Source organism: Cebus imitator, unplaced genomic scaffold (assembly GCF_001604975.1).
Source record: "Cebus imitator isolate Cc_AM_T3 unplaced genomic scaffold, Cebus_imitator-1.0 Scaffold47, whole genome shotgun sequence".
NCBI classification, from domain to species: domain Eukaryota; kingdom Metazoa; phylum Chordata; class Mammalia; order Primates; family Cebidae; genus Cebus; species Cebus imitator.
In genome coordinates, this window is record NW_016107362.1 from 744,733 (window position 1) to 757,517 (window position 12,785).

A 12,785-nucleotide genomic window follows, 5' to 3' on the forward strand; every position below is an offset into this window, starting at 1 on the left:
GTCTTTTGTAGGGACATGGATGAACCTGGAAACCATCATTCTCAGCAAACTGACACAAGAACAGAAAATCAAACACCACATGTTCTCACTCATAGGTGGGTGTTGAACAATGAGAACATATGGGCACAGAGAGGGAAGCATCACACACTGAGGTCTGTTGGAGGGAACTATGGGAGGGACAGTGCAGGGCAGGGAGTTGGGGAGGGATGACATGGGGAGAAATGCCAGATATAGGTGATGAGGATGGAGGCAGCAAGCCACATTGCCATGTATGTACCTATGCAACAGTCCTGCATGTTCTTTACATGTACCCCAGAACTTAAAATGCAATAAAATATACATATATTTAAAAAAATTATCATTTTTAAAAATAACCTAAGCCTTTTTAAAAAAATTAATTATAGAAGTAGTGAATATATGGTAGACATTTGAAAATGATTTTTGCTAGCAAGTTTTAAATGTTTATAATATTCTTTTTATTTACTTATTTATTTTTTGGAGACAGTGGAGTGCAGTGGTGCAATCTCAGCTCACTACAACCTCTGCCTCCCAGGTTCAAGTAATTCTTCTGGCAGCCTCCAGAGTAGCTGGGATTTACAGGTATGCACCACCACGCCTGGCTAATTTTTATATGATTAGTAGAGATGGGGTTTCACCATGTGGGCCAGGCTGGTCTCAAACTCCTGACCTCAGGTGATCTGCCCACCTCTGCCTCCCAAAGTGCTGGGGTTACAGGCATGAGCCACCGTGCCCAGCCAATATTCTATTATTATTTTAGTCTGTATTTTGTTTAAAAATTATGTTGTAATAACACTATAAATCTATTCTTATAATTATAAAATACATTAGCTCTATCTCTTAAGTTTTTGATAGTCATATATAATAAATTTTAAATGATACATATCCTTTTTTTTTAACTCTATACAGAGTCTCACTCTGTCTCCCAGGATGGAGTGCCATGCTATGATCTCGGCTCACTGCAACCTCTGCTTCCTGGGTTCAAGCAATTCTCTTGCCTCAGCCTCCAGAGTAGCTGAAATTACAGGTATGTCCACCACGTCCAGCTAATTTTTTTGTTTTTATTAGAGATGGGGTTTTGCCACGATGGCCAGGTTGATCTCAAACTTCTGGCCTTAAGTGATCAGCCCACCTTGACCTCCTAGAATGCTGGGATTACAGGTGTGAGTCATAGAACCCAGCTGTATTTCTGAAACAGGCATTTTTTCATTGGATAATGTCTTGAAGATATTTCTGTGTCAGCACACTTGATTCGATTTTAAATATTTTCATTTTTAAAATAAAAATTATGATACAGATAATCGTTGGGTCTCTCCTAATTCCATTTTCTTCCCTCCCCATGAGTGGCACTGCTGAGTCATAAGATTGCCAGAGTAAGATACCAATTTAGACCCCACCAGCATTGTATAAGACTAACATTTTCTCCATAATATTGTCAGATGTTAAAATTTTGGGCCATCTATGAAGTGTTAAATGGTATCTCTTTGTTTCAATTTTCATTTATCTGATTGCTAGTGAGGTTTTTCAAATGTTTATTGGCCATTCAGATTGCTCCTTCCGAAAATTGCCTATTTATTGATTCATTTAATGAGCAAACACTTAGGTGTGTCCAGTAACTACTGTGTGTACAATGCGTACTGTTCTAGATACCTGAAATGATACATCAGGGTACAAAATAAGACAAAAGATCCCTTCTCTTATGGATTCTTACATTTAGAGGGTAGGGAGACAATGGTCAGTAAAAGTAAATTCTATAGTATATTAAAAGGTGATAAGTGCTAAGGGGGAAAAAGTAGGGTAAAGGCAAATGGGGAAAGCGTGGTGAGTTTAAATAGGTCGTCTCACTGGAAGATGACATGGGCCAAGATTTGAAGGTGGTTTAGGATTTGGTTATGCAGGTATCTGGGAACAGCCTTCAGGCAGAAGAAATAGTGCAAAAGTCCAAAGGCAGGAGCAGCATGCCTGGCACACACAAGGAACTACAAGAGGTTGTGTGTGGCTGACGCTGACTGATCAAGAAAGAGACCAATAGGACAGAATACTAGAGAGGTAACAGGAGGCTGGATCATGTACGCCATTACATGTACTTTGTCTTTCACACTTACTGACATGAAGAGTCAATGAACGATTTGATCAAAGACATGACTGAATCTGAGTTCCACTTTAAAGGATCACTCAGGTAGCTATGTTAAAACAGAATGTACGGGCAAAGAGTGGAGGAAGGGAGGATCAGTTATGAGGCTTTTGCAACAGTCATCTAAATGACATGTTCATGGCTCACACAAGCATGGCAGGTAGGGTAATCAGTTCAGTTTTGGAAATAGAAGTTGAGGTGCCTCTATGAAATTCAGGTTGAAATAGCTTTTTAACAAACCCATGTTCATAAGCTGGACTTCTGTCACAGTATACAGTAATATCTCAATAATGTATGCTAATTGAGTCACTGAAAACTGTAAGACCAAGCCAATTCTTCCTAATGATTTTATTTCCACTTTGGAAGTTTAAAAAAATTTTTTTTTTAATTTTAATAGGTTTTTGGGGAATGGGTAGTGTTTTGTTACATGAATAAGTTCTTTAGTGATAATTTCTGAGATTTTGGTTTACCCATCCCCCAAGCAGTGTACACTGTACCCAATGTGTAGTCTTTTATCCCTTACTCCCCTCCCATCCCTTACCCCAAGTCCCCAAAGTCCACTGTATCATTCTTTTTGCTTGTTTGTTTTGGGAGACAGAGTCTCATTCTATCACCCAGGCTGGAGTGCAGTGGCATGATCTTAGCTCACTGCAACCTCTGCCTCCCAGGATCAAGCAATACTCCAGACTCAGCCTCCCAGTGGCTGGGATTACAGGTTCACGCCACCACGCCTGGCTAGTTTTTTTATTTTTAGAAGAGACAGACCTTTGCCATGTTGGCCAGGCTGGTCTCAAATTCCTGGCCTCAAGTGATCCACCTACCTCAGCCTTCCAAAGTGCTGGGATTACAAGTCGTGAGCCACCATACCCAGCCCATTGTATCATTCTTATGCCTTTGCATCCTCATACCTTAGCTCCCACTTATGAGTGCAAACATGTGATGTTTGGTTTTCTATTATTGAGTTACTTCACTTAAAACAAGTCTCCAGTTCCATCCATGTTGCTGAGAATCCCATTATTTTGTTCCTTTTTATGGCTGAGTGGTATTCCACCATATATGTATACACCACATTTTCTTTATCCACTTGACTGATGGGCATTTGGGCTGCAATTTCGAATTGTGCTGCTATAAACGTGTGTGCAAGTATCTTTTTTCATATTATGACTTCTTTTCCTCTGAGTAGATAGCTAGTACTGTGGGATTACTGGATCAAACGGTAGACCTACTTTTAGTTTTTTGTTTTTTTTTTTTTTTAACATTTAGTTCCTTAAGGAATCTCCCCACTTTTCTGTAGTGTTTGTACTAGTTTACATTCCTGCCAATAGTGTAAAAGTGTTCCCTTTTCACCAATATCTATGCCAACATTGATTATTTTTTGATTTTATGATTGTGGCCATTCTTGCAAGAGTAAGGTGGTATCGCATTGTGGTTCTGATTTGCATCTCCCTGATAATTAGTGATGTTAAACACTTTTTCATATGCTTGTTGGCTATTTGTATATCTTCTTTCACAAACTGTCTATTCATGTCCGTAACCCACTTTTTGATACGACTTTTTTTTTTTGCTGATTTTTTTTTTTTTTAAATTCTGGATTATTAGTTCTTTCTCTGATGTATAGATTGTGAAGATTTTTTTTTTTTTTTGTAAATTCTGGATTATTAGTTCTTTCTCTGATGTATAGATTGTGAAGATTTTCTCTCACTCTGTGGGTTGTCTGTTAACTCACATTCTTTCTTTTGCTGTGCAGAGCTTTTTAGTTTAATTAAGTCCCATCTATTTATCTTTGTTTTTGTTACATTTGCTTTTGGGTTTTTGGTCATGAAGTCTTTGCCTAAGCCAATATCTAGAAGGCTTTTTGCGATGTTATCTCATTTTGGAAGGTTTAAAAAAAATCTTTGGGACAGAGCGTTAATTAGTGAAGGCATCAAAAAAAAAAAAAAAGAAAGAAACAAAGCCTTTGAGAATCATAGTGGTGATTAACAATGAACAAATGAATACAGAATTATATGAAAATGAATTATTCTTTATTAAACAGCTCTTTTATTTTCTTATTTCAAGAAATAATATGTAATTTGTAGTAAAGGCTTTTTTTTCCCTAGCACTGCTTTTCCTACTTCTTAGAAATCAGCAAACATAAGTTGGGATAGATGTGGCTATTTTAAAAACTCTTAAGACTTTGTGCTACTCTAATTCACCAGCTTTTCTTCTTCTAAATATCCACAAGCTTTAATTTCCATTGAGTTTACTGTAAGTATTTAATAGGTAGAATATGGCATAAAAGCTTCTTTTAGCAGCTGAAGTCTATACAAAACAATACCAACCTATCTGAGGCCAGTATGTTTTGTTATTGTGCTTTTACAGCAGGAAAATGACCCTTTGAGGATCACCAAATGTGTAATAATTTCATTTGAACTATTTTTTGGGTGGAAATCCCATGAACTACACCCCTTCCCCAAAACATAATAGTCAATTGAAGTAGGTTACCTCAATATACATAACCAAATTATCGAGGAAATATTTCACACATACAGAAATACAGAAAACAATTTACCTGTGAGCTGGAATTCTGCGATCACCAGCAACTAAAATTACATCGCACAACTGTTTATGTCTCAAATAGTTTTCCATTTTTTTAAATGTTTGCTCGGCATGATTAAGGGCTTGGAAAAATTCATCTGATGAACATGGCTCCATAGTATGACAGGATGATAATGTCTGACTACTATTAGAAGTCCTGAAAAGAAAAAAAACACACATTTTGAAATATCACTGTCATATTAAAAATATCTTTCCTATTAAGTCCTTTGAAAGCCTTTAAATGTAATAGAAGAAATCAATGGTACCTATCAATGTTAATGTATAATCATTCACTGTTTTTGTCTCTTAAAATCTATGATGCCTCAAGTCATATGTTTCTTACAAACATTGTGAGTGAATATAAACTGTTAATTAATTGCTATACACTACTTTGCAGTATCCTTTTGTGAGGTCTTTTCACTGTTAAAGCCAATGTCTCTACTGACAAAGACCTAAGCTATATTCATATTGATAACCATATCTCCCCTAACCTTATATTTAAGGATGTAAGAGATCATTCTCATCTTTGAAGGCAGAAAGGCAATTAAGTTATTTTGGAGATACAAATTCAAGTCATCCTTTACTTAAAAATGGGTTATGTTCCACAGTTCATTAAAAAATATACTGTCATAAAAACAGTGTTATAAATAATTCTTTTGGTTCTCTGTCCAGTCCTCAAATGCCCAGGTAACCTATAACTTGTATTACACGCTAAAGCAATTTGATAAAGTCTAATACAGCTGTCTAAAAAAATTATTTGAAATTTCTAAATTATAATTTGAAGAGTCTGAATTCTATGTTTGTTTTCATATGATTTACTGATAAAAATTGTGAAAAAGTGAAAAGATGAGGACTAAGAATGAAATCCTGAGTACACTTTCCCCCACCCTCACCACCAGTTCTCTCCAGGATCACTTAAGTAATCAAAGTCAGCTGGTTATGCAATTAACTATAAAACCACTGACTGTGCTATAACTTAGTTCTCATTTCTCATCAGATCTTCTTTTTAAGGATATTATGGTTGTGACAAATGCTTTGTTGAATCAAGCCCCACTGTATCTTAAAAGAATCTTGTTCATCTACCTAATAACCTTAACAAAAAAGAAAAAGTCATCAGATCTCTTACTTTTAAAGTAAAGGGAACAGAAGCCAAGGAGATTAAGTTCCTTGCCAAGAGTCAGAGTTCATTCATAGCAGAGACAAGGCTATGACAGAGACTGTTATGTGTTCACCAAAATATCCTTTTTTTTTTTGCCCCTGAGAATATAGCTAGACTGCATTTCTCAGCCTCTCTAGCAAATAGGTGTGATCTTATGGAAATGAACTGTTACAGCACACAGTTCACCTTAAAGTGGCTAAGAAGAGGTATGTCTTTTCCATATTTTCTTTCTCTATCCACAGGTTGCATGGAGAGGACTGAAGACTTAGACAAGGAAGTAAAATACATAAAAGATCACTCAAGCAAGAACACTTACATTGAACCAAGATTTATCTGTTTTAGAAGTTAACAATGCCTTAACTGATAAATATTCCTTCCTAAATCCTCCCAGTCCCATTTATTTTCAGTACCACACAAACATGGGCACCAGATAAATGCTCTTGGAGGATAATTGTCAATAATGACAACAGAAGTCAAATGTACATTATCTAGAAAGGATGTGTTGTACACTATGAATATTACTGATGAAATGACTTGGAAAATCCAAGTCAAGTAATACTCACATTTAAGATCATTATTATAAAAATAGGTTGTATAGTATGTAATAATATATTGTTTATACAAATAAATGAGAATTATAAATCATTTTAAAATTTAGGAGACACTATAACATAAGCAAAAAAATAATGGTGGTTTTGATGAATAATTTGAAGATCTAAAATATTTTTCAATAAAGTTTTATACTGTTAAAATATTGACAAATGATTATAAGAGCATTAGTGACCTAAGGAGGGGAGAAAATTATAATACCTAATTTTTATAAGCCATAAATTCAAGAACAAGTAAATAAATCAAATACTTCTTTCTTTGTATCACATTTCTTGTGCTTCATATCAAATTATAAGTAATGATTAAACAAATAAATTAGTTGAATGTTTCTCCAGTGATGAATTGCCATCATCTAACACAGTTGCTAATCAACATTAGGTTTTGAAAGAATAAAAGAACTTTGTAATACCATCATCACTGCTATTATAGGCTACTTCTGATGTTGGCATATGCCCGGTTAATAATTTTCTTGTCAAGAACTTTCAGGGTATTTTGGTTCAGATGCTGAAACAAGTCACGATAACCCAGGGAACATTTCAGTTTCAGTGTTCAAGGCTTCATTCCCTGAGACTGATTCACTAGGTCTGAAGTGAGATTTGAACATCATAGTTTAAAAATAGTTTTATTTTTAATATTATTGACAAATAACAATTATATGTATTTATAGGGTACGATGTGACGTTTTAATACATGTATATGTTATGACCTGCTCAAATCGGCTAATTAGCAAATTAATCACCTCTAATATTCATCATTTCTTTGTGGTGAGGGATATACATTATTAACCATAGTCACCTTCCTGTACGAACCATAACTTGGTTCCTCCTAATTTAACTTTGTGCTGCATGCTGACCCATGTCTCTCTTTGGCACTCCCCACGCTCAGGTGCACCTCCGGTAACACTTCCTTACTTTCTTTTTCCTATTACATCTTTTGTTTAGCATGTAATAGGCAAAGAGAATTAAGGAGGTATTGGTGAGCGATTAAGCACATTTAGGAGGTTTCTAGAGCTGTGCTGTCCAATACAGTGGCCACTACTCCTATGAGCCTATTTTAATTTAAATAAAAATTTTAAATTCAGTTATTTAGTTGGACTAGTCATATTTCAAGTGTTTAATAGCCTCTTGGGGCTAGTGGCTACCAAACTGGACAGTACAGATACGGAATGGAACATTTCCATCAATGCCGAAAGTTCCATTGTGCAGTTCTGGTCTACAGTCCTATAGACCTGGGTTCAACTCTCACTCTGTCACTCACTATGTATAATTTTGGACAAGTTATTTAACTTCTCTAAGGCTTTCTTCAACAGTAAAAAAGAAATAAGTAATACATAGTACTGTCTTTTAGGGGATCCCTCAAGGGAAGATTATTAAATGATATAATGCATGCACAGACCTAGCACTGAGTAAGCACACACTCGAGGTAAGCTACTGTTAGTAGAACCCTGCTTTTCAGTGGCCAATGGGAAGGCCTGTAATTACAGTCTTTTGTCTTTACGTAATGTTGTTTGGGTAGTTATCTTTTTTAAAAAAAAAGATCCCTGAGCAAATCACACTGCCACGTGTGTACCTATGCAACAATCTTGCATGTTCTTCACATGTACCCCAAAACCTAAAATGCAATAAAATAAATGGGGGCAAAAAAAAACATGCTATAAACTTAAATAAGCACATTGTTTTACATAGTTTAATCTGCAACAATAAATTTACAATATAAGAAAAAAAGACCCCTGACATTATCAATTTTTATAACTAAATTTCATACTTCTTATTTAAAATGGCTTTTAGCAAACCCAGTAGACACCCTAACCCACCACACAAACATCTGGGTATAGGCCATTCCTGAAGCATTTAAAATATATTTCTCTGATTTCCATTTTATCTTTTACATATCAACAGAGGAAATATATCTAACATCTCTGCTTAGTTTTATTTATATAACACTAATAAACCGTATTTTAAAAAATTACATAAGATCATTCAAATCTTTTATATTAGACTTTCACTGTAATGAATACATTGTTGAATATTTCTAGTCTACACGGAAACATTTAATTTGTAGCTTAAGTCTCTCTCTGCAGTAGGCAATAAATTTTAAAGTCAGAAAAATGCCTAAACATAGAAAAGAGGCAAATATCAAACAGAAAGTCACCAAATATTCACAGAGCAACTATTAATGTGCAGCACTGCACCAGTTAGAAACTGTGGGATGCTAAGAAAGATATTATTCCCTAGTAAAGGGACTTGGAATTTGAAGAGTCAAGCTTCATAAACTGGAAAAAGTGAAATAGCCATTCTAACTCTTATAATTCCCCAGATTTTACATGTGCTTACATGTACATGTGCTCACATAATATACACCATGACCAATATACCTTTTTATTACAAACTATTTAGATCTCTACTTTTATTGCCAGAATATACCCTAGAATTTCTTAATGGAGTAATTTTTTCAAAAGAAGTTTTAAAAATTAATTTATAAAAGTTATATTGTCTAAAAGTAGGGAAAAAAGCTGTTTGGAAACTAAATATTTGGCTCACTCTCTAGTTAAGTGATTTACTCCTAGTCTGTGGCATTCAGAACTCATGTTTTTGCAAAAGTGTGCTTACTGTATTATGACTCTTTCGGCATCTTTTACAAATATTCAAGTCTACAAGTTACTAAGTATAGGCTAGCAGTCTCTAAATTTGATACATATCCTTTGTCAGTATACTTTTAAGAACACACCCAAATATGTATTTACTAATTTATAAAAGATATAGATACCATTGTATAATTTTTATATTATATACAGATAAAAATAGAAATGTAAAAGGTAAAATATAAATAGAAGTTTTAATACATATTTTTAACCATTATTGTGCATCTTTAATTGGAATGTAATTGCTCTTGGAATACAGAAAAGGGGAAGATCAGTATGGGCTAGTGTTTAGAAAGTCAACAAGTAGTAGGTGAGAGTTGAAATATGTCTTGACATTTAGATGGGTGAGGAAGAAGAGGAGTTGGAAATGCCCCTTTATGGAAGTGGTCCTCTCTAAGGAGGCAACGAGGCAGTTATGTAAAGAGAAATAGTAAGAGCTAAGGAAAATGGATGTCTTTATCCATTCCCTCCTCAAGAGAAATGTATTTTGATTTGGAAATTTATAGGGTGTTTTTCCTCTGGGATAGTGCCAGAGGATCTGTGGTGAAGAGAGTTAAATGCTGTTTATAATAATCCAATTTTCTTAAATAACCAGTATGAAATGGAAGGGCAAATGGACATTTTTAATACAATGCTGGTGAGAATTAAAATAGAAATCTTCCTGAAATGACTTTGAGAATACAAATCAAAACCCTCAAATGAGAACATCCTTGGGATTTTTGTCCAAAGGAAAGAATCGTCAATATGTACAGAGATCTAGCTACAGGAAGGATTTTTCACAGGTTGTTTCTAATAAAAAAATATTGGAAAAAAAAAAATAAAAAAAAAAAAAAAACAGAATACTGGTTAAAAAAACAAAAGGACAATCCATACATGGAAGAATGATGGAGCCACTAGAAAAGATATAGAATATTTAATGGCCTGGTGAGTTGTTTAGTGGACATTATTTTTGCCTATTCAGACCTCCTTCTTACAGTAATAAAACCCATCTCTACTTTTTGAGAAACCACATATTCCCCTACTTCAGTCTAAATGGTCAGAGGTGGAGAAGCCAATAAGGCCTGGCCAATAAGAGTTTCATATCTCCTGGCAATAACAACTGGTTCAGGTGGGCACATGACCCAAACAAGACCAATCAGAGTCAATTTCATGATGTTTGAACACACTCTTGGAAAAATATCACTTTCTTTCCATTGAGCTTGCTAAGCTGACAAAAAGTAAAACTTGGAGCAGTTAATGGCCTTTTCACTACCACACTGAAAGACTGCCTTAGATAATGCCATCAAAAAGGAAAACAGAATTTAGAAATGGAGAAAAACAGATTATTGGTGTTATTTGATCATTTAGGTCCAGTCGTGTCTAAAACTAGACTGTATTTTTGGACTTATTATTTATGTGAACCAAAAATCTCTAGTTTTTGCTTAAATCAGTTTGATTTGGGCTTCTGTCATTTGCAACCGAGAGTCCTAACTTAAAAAATTATATTAGGGCAAAAAAAGCAGGCTACAAAACAGTATGACCAATAAGACTGAGATTTTTATTTTAAAAACGTATTATACATGTATAGAAAATATACCAGAAGGGCATTTCCCCAAATTAACAGTATTTTGAGGTGGCTGGGTTTTTTGGTGATTTTTACTTTTTTCCATTTTCACTTATCTCTATTTTCTGATGGCTCTATGGCAAGAAAAAAATATATACACATATATAAAATGTAATAGGGAAAATTTCACTTAAAAATGATATCCAAAGAAGTCTGAAGGGCTCTATTCAGCTGAATTCAGTTCCTGCACTCTGTTGATTATAACCCCAGGTCCATTCTTATATCTACCACAATAAATGACTTTTAGCTGGAGACATGGCTATCCAGGTTGAGACTCTATCTCTGAGCCTCCTTTGTAACTAATTGTGGCTATGTGACCAATGAATATATGCAGAGCTGATACATGCAACTTGTGTCACTTGCTTAATGTCTTCCCTTTCCTCTCTTCAGTCCATCCTACGGGTTGGAACGCTGAGGGACAGCTGAGTAAGATTCAATCATGCAGAAAGGATAACATCCTACAGAATGGAGAAACAATATGACAGGAATCTGGGTCTCTGAATCATGAAGCAGAGCTATCTATCTGCCCTGGACCACTTGCCCACCTGTGAGGTAATAGAGAAATAAACTTTAATCTAATTTAAGCCACTGTGTTTCTGAATCTCTTTGTTATATCATTTTAGCCTATGCCTTACTAATATACTTCCCAAAGTTAAATGAGCAAATTATGTAGTTATGTAGTTATCTGTAAGGGGTGTGTATGTGCACATGCCATTGTTTTCATGCCTAATATATCTGATTCTAAACACTTAAGACCTCACTCTTTTGTTCCAAGTGAAACACAGGTAAAATAAAATATGAGCAATAAATGGCATAAAAACAGGTTTTCTGCTTAAAGAATTTGGAGTTTAAAAGGTCAGTTGTATAACTATAGGACCTATCCTTTTCATATGCCAATTCTTCAGCTTTCCCAGCAGTTCTGGGAACTATTATGATTCAATAATTTCCTATTTCTGTTTAAATCATCCAGTCAACTTCAGTTGCTTAAAATTAAGAACTTTGATGGATACAGCATACAGATAGCCTTCAGAGGGTTCATGAACTCCCTAAACCCTATATATTACACACACACACACACACACACACACACACACACACAGAGTTTTCTGGGGAGAGGTTACATAGCTTATGTCACATTCTCAATGGAGTCCATAAGATGTGGGCATATATGTGAGAGGGGAGACAATGCAATATTATCCTTTCTAGATACAAGATCATTATATAAACTTTTTTGCCACCTTTGGAAACATATTAGAGGATTTTAATTTAAAACTGAACCAGAATTAGTAGCCCAGATCAAACAATAGATGCAGAGACAACATAAAGATCAAGAAAAAGGAGAATGCCCAAGAGGAATGATGATATTATGCAGATAACCTCTTGTTGGGAGAGGAGGAGGACCTATGCCTTCAGGATGAGTTGAAGAGTAGCAAATCAGCTGACCAAGGAATAGAAGAGTTTGCGATATTTGCAGTGGAAAGACAGAGAGGCAAACAGCCAGTAAGATGGGTGAGAAGACTGTGGATAAAGTTATGGGGCTGGGTGTGGTGGCTGACACAATCCCAGCACTTTGAAAGGCCGAGGTGGGCAGATCCTTTGAGCTCAGGAATTCGAGACCAGCCTGGCCAACACAGTGAAACCCCATCTCTTCTAAAAATACAGAAAAATTAGCTGGGCATGGTAATATGCGCCTGTAATCCCAGCTACTAAGGAGGCTGAGGCAGGAGAATCGATTGAAACCAGGAGGCAGAGATTGCAGTGAGCCGAGACCTCGCCTCTACATTCCAGTCTAGCCTGGATGAGACTCCATCACACCAAAAAAATAAAAAATAAAAATAAAAATAAATTTTAAAGTAAAACAAAAAGAGTTCTGGGTGAGTTAAAAGATTATTCCTGTAACCTAGCAAAGTTTGGCATTCTCAAGAACTAAGAGAAGAGAATTAACTGAAGAAAGAAGGTGAAACTGGTTATAATGAATAATTAGCTATGTGCTACAGTTGAACTGTGATTAAACGAATGTCATAGAGGAATGCAGCCAATACGT

General features: G+C 35.3%; 1 protein-coding gene and 1 long non-coding RNA gene across 3 annotated transcripts in view; one reads left to right on the forward strand and one right to left on the reverse strand.

The window, feature by feature from the left end:
* The window catches only part of LOC108303451, a 16,806-nt gene extending 5,481 nt beyond the window's left edge, over positions 1 to 11,325 (forward strand). Inside the window, exon 2 of the long non-coding RNA XR_005199998.1 lies at positions 11,132 to 11,325. This is a non-coding gene — a long non-coding RNA (uncharacterized LOC108303451). The remainder of the gene's footprint in view (positions 1 to 11,131) is intronic.
* Positions 1 to 12,785, reverse strand: part of KLHL5 (kelch like family member 5) — an 86,124-nt gene that overhangs the window by 48,226 nt on the left and 25,113 nt on the right. For both annotated transcript variants that reach the window (XM_017527264.2, XM_017527265.2), the window contains one exon: positions 4,704 to 4,886. In XM_017527264.2, the coding sequence (XP_017382753.1) occupies positions 4,704 to 4,886 (183 nt within the window). The remainder of the gene's footprint in view (positions 1 to 4,703; positions 4,887 to 12,785) is intronic.